The 9,774-nt window shown below is 30.5% G+C and overlaps 1 protein-coding gene across 2 annotated transcripts in view; it reads right to left on the bottom strand.

Annotated features, from left to right (window-relative positions):
- Window positions 1–2,257: 2,257 nt before the first annotated feature.
- Window positions 2,258–9,774, bottom strand: part of LOC122272072 (uncharacterized) — a 33,782-nt gene continuing 26,265 nt past the window's right edge. Inside the window, exons 3-4 of one of the 2 annotated variants that reach the window (XM_071185489.1) lie at window positions 7,581–7,880; window positions 2,258–3,707 (exon numbers count right to left, since the gene is read on the bottom strand). In XM_071185489.1, coding sequence (XP_071041590.1) covers window positions 2,361–3,707; window positions 7,581–7,880 — 1,647 coding nt within the window. In that variant the 3' untranslated portion in view covers window positions 2,258–2,360. The remainder of the gene's footprint in view (window positions 3,708–7,580; window positions 7,881–9,774) is intronic. The other variant, XM_071185490.1, reaches the window with a different exon arrangement.

Here is a 9,774-nt window from a genome sequence, read left to right as displayed (position 1 = left end):
AGCCACATATAGGAGAAGGTCATAAAAAAATCGAGTTATAGTAATATTCGAGTTATCGTACTTCGAGTTATAGCGAATTGACTGTACATTGATACAATACAAACCAGTGAGTGATCACTCTGATGTTCAAAGCAGTATGGTGAACAGCCATTTTCTTAGATCCATTTGGAATAATTTTCGGCGTCATGCCTTGTTGCAACATCCAAGATAAAAGGAATTGCCCATCAAACCCCTTCATGTTATGAGCAATAGCCGTATACCCTGAATGATTTCGACTAAAAAGAAAACTACCAAAAACGATCCAATGAATTATATCCATCAAAAACAAACTCTTTGCCATCAAAATACTAGTCAACAGCGAAGTTGACAACATGTTCATTTGAGATGTGATCTGTTTTCAGATCGAAAAAGATAAGCTTTTGATTAGGTTGGATCGGTGAAAGTTTATCCAGAAAGCATCGATGTGATGACATAACAGCGAACTTTTTACAGGAAGGACATTTTGAAAAACCACAGAGATGTTGACCCTTACTGCAGTCTCGTTCTATTCCATTTACAGCATTGGTAGAGTTGGTCACAGATTGAAAAAAAACTTGACCTCCTATAGGAGTCCGATGTCTTTCAAAACATTCCGCTGATTGACAAAGCCTGTCACATCCGTTACAACGAACTTTCTCCCCAACAGAACAACAATTAGAGTAGCATATGGCGCATCTAAAACTACATCTATGGTCAATATTATTCGTGAAGGTTTCATCACAATAATTGTCAGAACCATTAAAACCCTTCCTTGATGTTATTACGTCGTAATGATTGCCATGATACCAAATATGAATTCGAGGATGTTCTTCAATTCCCGACTTATGTATGGCCTGAAAAAAATAATCATATAATTGTCGTATACATTTTCCTATTGTTATACATTGAAATTCTATGAATTATCATCATTTAATGGGTTTATTCACATAATCTAATCCTCAAATAAACAATGATGAAAAGAAATATAACTATTTTATAAAAATATAAAAGTTTCTTTTGAAAAAAAGTATAAAAATATTTGCATATTAAATCCGAAACCTACTTTTGAAGTACATGAATGAAAACGTAAATTTGATAATTCTTTAGTACACGTTAAACGAATAATAGAATTCATACTGATTAAAGTTTAAGAAAAACTGTCATAAAGGTATACATAAAATTAAATAATGTAAAAAAGCTCTATCTAAACAAAAATGTAAAATCTACAGTATATTATATATATAAATTAATTGCTAAAAATGTTTAAATCTACGCATTTTTACTTTTACGGAGAAAAAAAAAGCTGTAATAATTTTTTTTTTTTAAATCTTATTCATGTTGGTGGATGACACGTGGATCAATCTTCCTTAAAAAAATATTCATAGTAATAAATTTAAGTTAAGAAATATTTTAAAAATCTTACTTCAGTTTTATTGAATTAGAATTTAAAGAATATTTAATTTTTATTAAACTTAAAATGTGTCGAAATATAAATTCTAAACTTCCTTTTTCATGTTCCAGTTAATTTAACATAAGCATGAATTTAAAATTTAATTTCATTATGAAAGACATATAATTAAATTAAGACTTACTCGTACAAAGGTTTCACTGGAACTGTGTTTTTATCCGCAGCTTATTGTTCCATCTGTCATGTGAATAGCATTTCCTGAACCTTGTTGGAATCATTTTCATGGTTGTGAACTCTTTCATCTGATAATATTTGATCATTTTTAGTCAAAGGCGTCCAGAACAATGCTGTTGTAAATGCCTGCAATTTTGCAAATGATTTGCGGTTGTCGTACGATGTGCTATGTTAATTTCAGTCGCCAAATCACGATGCTGATACCATTCCAATATTCACAAACATAAGTTATTATTAATCAGTAAATTATTATTTGTACCCATACAGAAGTCATAAATCTAAAAAAAAAAATCATCGAAGTTCGACGAAACATTATAAAGGTCACTGAAAGAAAAGTGGAAATTAAAACTATCCAAAAAAAAATTAGTTACTGAGTGGGACTAAAAGTCATCTCCTAAAAAATAGTATTTGGTAAAGTAGGCATTAGTCGCACCTTTTAGATACATCTGACAAGTAATTGATGATTTTATTTGCTCATTGCTAAGGTTGACTAGGATAATGTTTCTTCAGAACTTGATAACTTTTCTTCGATAAAATATTGAGCGGCATATGTAGGTTCTAATAGGAATTCTAAAATTAGATATACAAAGGGCGATATTTAGAGAACTACTTTTATAATTTCAAAAACTACACTATGATGAGTCTATGATAGATATACAATGAGAAAGTATGAAATTGGATAAATCTAATAACTATCACATCACAGTTCATCTTCTGATACAATCTCATCCTTAATCATTACTGGGGGTTGAAAAAGGGATCCACCCCTACTATTTGTTCTTGATACAAAGCAGTCCGATTTTTTTGTATCAGTGATTGATTGAGAATCAGTATCGATAGCAGGAATTCGTTGTGGTGATACAATCTCTTTCTTAATCAGTACTGGAGGTTGAAAAAATGCTCCGTCGCTACTATTTGTTTCTGATACTTGAGATAAACAGTCCGATTTCTTAGCATCAGGGACTGATTTAGAATCGGTATCAACAACAGGAAGTCGTTCTGGTGATACAATTTCTTTCTTAATCATTACTGGAGGTTGAAACAGGGCTCCACCGCTTGTTTCCGATACTTGAGAAAAGCAGTCCGATTGTTTTGCATCAGTGACTGACTGAGAATCAGTATCAACAGCTGGAAGTCGTTCTGATGATGCAATATTTTCACCAACCATTACTGGGCAAGGGACTGGAGTACTGGTCACATCGATTCCGGTACTAGGAGTGGGGATCACTGGGAGTTGAAATAGGGCTGCACCGCTACTAGGATTGGATATTACTGGGAGTTGAAATAGGGCTCCACCGCTATTTAATACTAATATCTGAGAAAAGCAGTTCGATTCTTTTGCATCAGTGACTAATTGAGAATTAGTATTCATGACAGGAAGTTGTCCTGGTGATATAATTCCTCCCTGAATCATAACTGGGGGTTGAAACAAGGATCCACTGGTACTATTTAAAACTAATACCTGAGGAAAACAGCCCGGTACTTGTGCACTAGTGATTGATTGAGCACCAATATTAATAAGAGGAAGTCGTTCTGATGATACAATACCTTCCGTAATCATTACTGGAGGGTGGACCGATTTTTTTAAATCAGTGACTGATTGAGAATCAGTATCATTGACAGGAAGTCGTTCTGGTGGGACAATTTCTTTTTTAATTATTACTGGGGGTTGAAGCAGGATTCCACCGCTACTATTTAATACTGATACCTGAGAAATATTATCCGATTTTTTTGTATCAGTGACTGATTGAGAAGCGGTATCTTTGACAGGAAGTCGTTCTGATGATACAATTTCGATTTCCTCCTCAATCATTACTGGGGGTTGAAACAGGGATCCACCGTTATTCTTTGTTTCCGATGCTTGAGAAGGTTTATTTGTCTCTTTTTCTGATCGTGAATCAGTACCAATGGTGGGAGAACGTTTGCTTTCAGATAAATTGTCATTTGCAGTAGATTGGTTAACGCAATTTAAGGTATCGGAAGATGTTGAAGGTTCATCCACATCCAAGTCTTCCTCACTGGTCTTACGTCTTTTTCTTGATCTTGTCTGAAAATAGACAAAGACGAGATTTTGAATTTAAAAAAAAATTAATACAATGTAAAATTAACAGAATAACTTTTATACATAGATCCGAAATTAACAGAATAAATGATGCCGAAAAAAAGACATTAACTGAATAACGATGTATAGAAACCGAAATTAGCAAAATACAGTTGATTCACGGAATCGAAATTAACAGAATAAAAGTTCATACATAGAATCGAAACTAACAGAAAGTCGTTTATACATTGAATCAAAATTAACCGAATAATAATTGATACATAGAACCGATATTAACTTAAGAACATTTGATATATAGAACCGAAATAAACTGAATAATAATTGATACAAAGAACCGAAATTAACAGAATAAAATTTGATTTATAGAACGATATTAACAAAATAACAATTGATACGTAGAACCTACATAATCAGAATAACAACTGATGCACGGAATCGAAATTAACAGAATAATAATTGATATATAGAACCGAAACTAACAGAATAACAATCGGTACAAATATACGACTGATAATTTTCTTAAATCTCAATGCATGGTGTTTTGTAAACTGCCTTTAATATATATTTTTAAAATCCTTCGAAACTCCTTATGCTTACTTTTATAAAATCAAATTTGGAAGTCTTACATTAATATTTAAGGGAAGAAAAAAGAAAATATTTGAAGAAGATTTGGGAAAACCTTGAAAAAATTATTATTGAAGAGGACTGGATTAAAGCAAGACAAAACCTGTTTGATTGCCTTTGGAAACAGAAGCGAGCCGAAAGGAAAAAATTTATACATTTAATATTGGTATGGCAATTGAACAGATTTCGGTCTTTTCCTCAATAGTAACTCGTCAGATTTCCTCTCTCTAATCTGCGATCCTAATACTTTTCTAATTTTTTTTATTTGTTTTACTTTTCTAATTTAATTTTTGAAAGGATTCTAAAAATATATATGAAAAGCGGTGATTACGAGGAAAGTCTTGCATACATGGGTATAAAACAAAACTTCTTTACCCAATAACTGAATTAAATACATACATTTCACGTGTATTTTAATGTATGCATATCGCTCATAGGCTGTAATAGTGGCACAACTAAAAAAAACACGCGTTTTGGACTAAGAACAGGTGTAAATGTGAAAATACACACTCTTTTCAGCAGCAATACTAACACAACTCATAATTCAACTTGAAGGTAATCTTCGTTTAAGCAAACTAAAGCATTTCTTATGCATTTTCATTAGCAATGAAAACTTCAAATCCACTTATCTCAAAACATGATTTTTTGAATTGTGCCGCTATTTTACTCGTTTTAGTGTTATATTGCAATTATAGTGCAATTTTTCTAACCAGTATGAAAGGACTAGGCATTAAACTGAAATTTTAAATTTAACCAGCCCTATACAACTTTTTATAAGGACTTAATAAATATTTAAATTAAAATTTCTTAAAATCGTTTTTATTCAAAATTTATTACAAATATTTTATTTAAATTTATAACAAGAATAAAATACTCAAGCATAAATTTTATTACCACTAATAATCTTCCCAAAACAAAATGTATAAGTTAATAGCTATAATAGAGTATTTCTGAGAAATACTGTCTACTAATACTGAGAAATACGACTGCAATAGTCTTTCAGTTGAATTTTAAAAAAAATAATAATAAAAAAATGCGTTTATCATAGTATTAAAAATTTCTGTGAAAAAGAAATGATTGCTGTAAAAAAAGCATATAATTTTTTTGTACAAATTGCTTTTGAAATTGTTGCCATGGTTTGAAAAATCGTATTGCATAACCTAAACTTCCGAAACAATTAAAAACAAAAAGCATATTATACACATTGGCATTCGCAAAAGCTGATCTTAGAAAAACCCTGTTTTTAGAATGAGAGTAAAAGATTAGGTAAAAATTGGGAGTCATTATTTAACCTCTTAGTTCAGAATTTGTATTAAACAAATTCTTCATATTTTTTTTCTTATTATTTTGTATTAATTTAGGTCAAAATAAGTGAAAAATATTATATGTAGCATTTCAATAATTTATGCTTATGAAATACAGATTGAAACACCAGCTACTTTTTCTGCTACCTAACATTAATTTTTCGAATTTACACCAAAATCAGCTTAAATCCCGGAAAAAACTTAACAGATGTTTCTGATAAGCGCCATTCCTTTCTCCACAATTTTCTCCAGCAGATCAGTTTCGATATTTTAAATCCAACCTTCCTCAATAGTAACATCAAAAAGATCAATAATGCAAAATGAAGATAACTTCATATTGCCCTATAGACGCGTCAATTCACTCAAAATCCTAGTAGAAATAACACGCCATCGATAAACATTTCACACCATGATATCAAAAAGATCAGTAATGCAACATGAAGATCAATAATGCAACATGAAGATAACTTCATATGACACTATAGACGCGTCAATTCACTCAAAATCCTACTAGAAATAACACGCCATCGATAAACATTTCACGCCATGACATCAGAAAGATCAGTAATGCAACATGAAGAAACTTCATATTGCACAATAGATGCGACAATTCACGCAAAATCTAGTGGAAATAATTATCTAGTGAATCGGGGAGAAAAAATTTAGCGACAGTACAACATTTGTTAGCTTTTCATTAACGGCATAATTTTTCGAGTAGCGTGATCCAGTTTCTGAAATAAAAATGAATTAATAATTCAACAGCCACATTGCAAGAAATCGTTAAATCGATAAAAAATATTAATTTATTAGCTCTTTTTATTAATGGCGTAATGATACAAATACTAAAAGTATTTTCCTTGAGCGTAACAAATATTGAAGAATTTTTGTTAACTGTAAAGTTCTCTTTCAATTTCTGAAAGAAAGAAAGTGATGAATTGCTAACATATATGCATTTATATATAATACATAAATATTTTTTTCGCACTATATCTTTTTTAAAACATGAAAGAAAATAAACAAATCTAAAAATTAATTAAAATATTTATTAAAATTCTATAATCGATTTTATCCTAGTATTTATTTTTCATAATAGTATTAAAGTTAATGATTTAATTTCAAGTTCCATCATAAAATTTATTTCAATTACATTCTAAGTAATATACTAGTTCAGTTTTATTAAAATATGTGTGTAATATTTAAATTCTAGTGTGGAATTGGAACTCACGCGAATAAATTTTAATAAAAACTTGAAAAAAAAAAACAAATAAATAAAAGAGCGTTGCTAAGAAGAGGACTTAAAGTATTAGATCTCAAACAAATATAGAAAGAAAAAAAAATACGAAACTTGCCTAAAATTTAATAGACACTTGCAAGCATACCACAGTCCATTTTGCAGGAAGCCTGCATTATCCAAATTAAAGAAATTGCAGCGATGAATAATTGTTTCTCTTAGATCTAAATAATTGCAAATAAGTGCACATTTGAAAAATTATTGTTTGTAAGTGAGCCGTGTTTGGGAGATTTTACTTTTAACGCAGAAAAATACACCTGTATCATAATCATAAATTATTAAAATGCTAATTATAATATTGCATATATTTTATTATAATTATAATTTTTCATATAAATTAATATAAAATAATGAAAAAAATATGAAAAATATGTTTAACAAAAATTTTGCGTCAAAGGGTCAGAAAAGGTTAATTTCCTCAATGATAAAAATTACATTTATTAAACTTGATTTTTCGGAATACATATTTTTTTTTTTCTTCCCAAACTATATAAGACTATTTTACAGAAAAATCAATAATTACGCTAAACTATATTTGACTATTTATCAGAAAATTTAAATATACTAAACTATACTGATTATTTATAAGAAAAAATTCTAAACGAAATTTTGTATTAAAAGAAAATTATAATCACTTACCTCAGTCAAATCTTGAGGTTTTTGAGGAGGATTCAAAATCCGCCATTGATTGTACCAATTCTGGACTGTTCTGTAAGAAGGATTAATTCGACTATTATCCATGTCTTCTTCTACAAATCCCTCCTTTAACATCAATACGCTTGCATGATGACTACGGGATTTCATTATACCCATACCATCGTTAAAATATCCAAAGAACTTTTCTTTGGAGTAATTTGGGGAGAGGAACTTAAGCGAGTATGCTGTATTCAGACTGTGATTATGCACATCGTTTATAATGATGACTGCCACCAAGCCTTTCTAAAATGAAAAATTATACATAAACTATTTGAAAAGAAACCTGCAAAAAAATTTACATTTGGACACAATTTAATTAGAATAGTTTTAAATTGCATTAATATAGGGGTGATTTCCATATCGTGATCTATGGCAGAATAATACCACGTCTTGCAAACTTACGGGCAGCAGCCTTAAAAAAAAAAATTTAAAAACTTTAAACGAATTTCAAAAAATAAAAAAAAATTACATAAAGTGTTCAACTCGAAAAGTAGCGACCCCCAGGCAAACATCTACGTTTTTAAAATTAAAAAAAATTGCAGTTTAAAATTAAAATCTATTTGGCACCTTGGCGATTGCAGTTGGCGCGACAGACCACGATACGAAAATAGATCAGTAAATAAATAAAAGGAACACTCTAAATATCTCTTGATCTAATGATTGGATCTTCACGTTCTCAATCTTAATGATTTGAGGGTATGACCACAAACATACTAATCAACTAGCGCAGACGATATTTTAAATAACGGAATCAGCCACAAAACGTACTTTCCCTGAATAAACATAACTCTTTTTTTGTGTGTGTGGATTTGGATTTATGACCTTCAAAATATGAGAATTAGCTGAAGTCTGGGAAATTTGGCCCTAATAGGTTACCAGGAGAAAGATCGTAGGACTCCTTAAAGTTAATTTTACCTTATTTCGAGAACGTTTTAAGCAAATCAAACAATTTTTGCAATTCAGGCTTGTTCAGAGAAATCCAACGGATTCGGATTTCTTCGGAGAAAATAGGTCGGAGGTTTTGAGTCTGATTTCGCGACTTAAAATATTGTCTGCATTAATTATTTAGCATATGTGGTCACCCCCTCGAACCATTATGACCGATTCCTAGAATGTGAAGATCCGTACATAAATTATACGAGGAGGTCCGTTTTTTGTGTGTTTTGTATGGCACTGTTTAATTTTTTAAAAAACTTGTCTTTAAGAAGACATTGTAGGAGAGGACGCCGGAGAAGATTTTTAGGGCAAGATGAAGTGTGACCCTTTGTGACAAAAAAGTCAAAAATTTAAGGGAAAAAAAAGCTTAACATCATTTCTGAATACCATAATTTATAAAAGAAATTTAAAAAAGGAACCTGAAACAAATATGTAACGATAATTTTCATATTGAATACTACAAAAAACTTAATAAAAACGCGTCCGAAAAAGTTATTTAATTATTTATTTATTTTTATAATCATTTTATACTTGACCTTCACTCCATAGTAGTCGAGCCAGCCTCAGGGGATGGGTGGAGTTCAGATTACGTGTCACGATTGTTATTTTTATCTGACAGGCGTTTCTCAATTTAGAACAATTAGTACCCTTTGCAGGGATTCCCTCATAAAATAGCAAAAAAAATTATTTCGTAGTAAAATGTATATAATGTAATATTTCTAAGCAAAATTTGTATTTATGAATAATAGATCTAAAGTACAAGCGTGTTTCTTGTTATATATTTCATAGATAAAACTGAAATGAACTAACACAAGTAATTCTAAAATTTGTTACAAATTCAATTTTCGAGAGTATGATCATTTTACTAGGTCAGTTTTTATTAATGATTTAATATATTAGAAGATTTAATTAATTATCTAACATATATAATTCTCTTACGTGGTTCCCAAATTTTGGCTGTATTTCTTTTCCGCCGGTGGCAACGTTTGCTTTGACGGCGAATCGACCAATGATTGCCGCTAAAAATGCCACATGCCAAATCTAGCTGAGGTGGCTCAACATATAGCGCTTTTAAAAACGGAAACTGAAATAACCAGAGATCATCAGCTGCGGCAATCTCATACTATTAAGCTAGGCAGAAGTGAGTAGTCTTTGTCGATAGATCTCTATTTTAGTATTTTGTCGAAAGCGCTTTTTTTTA

Source organism: Parasteatoda tepidariorum, chromosome 9 (genome assembly GCF_043381705.1).
Source record: "Parasteatoda tepidariorum isolate YZ-2023 chromosome 9, CAS_Ptep_4.0, whole genome shotgun sequence".
NCBI lineage: Eukaryota > Metazoa > Arthropoda > Arachnida > Araneae > Theridiidae > Parasteatoda > Parasteatoda tepidariorum.
This window is presented reverse-complemented; position numbering and strand designations above follow the sequence as displayed.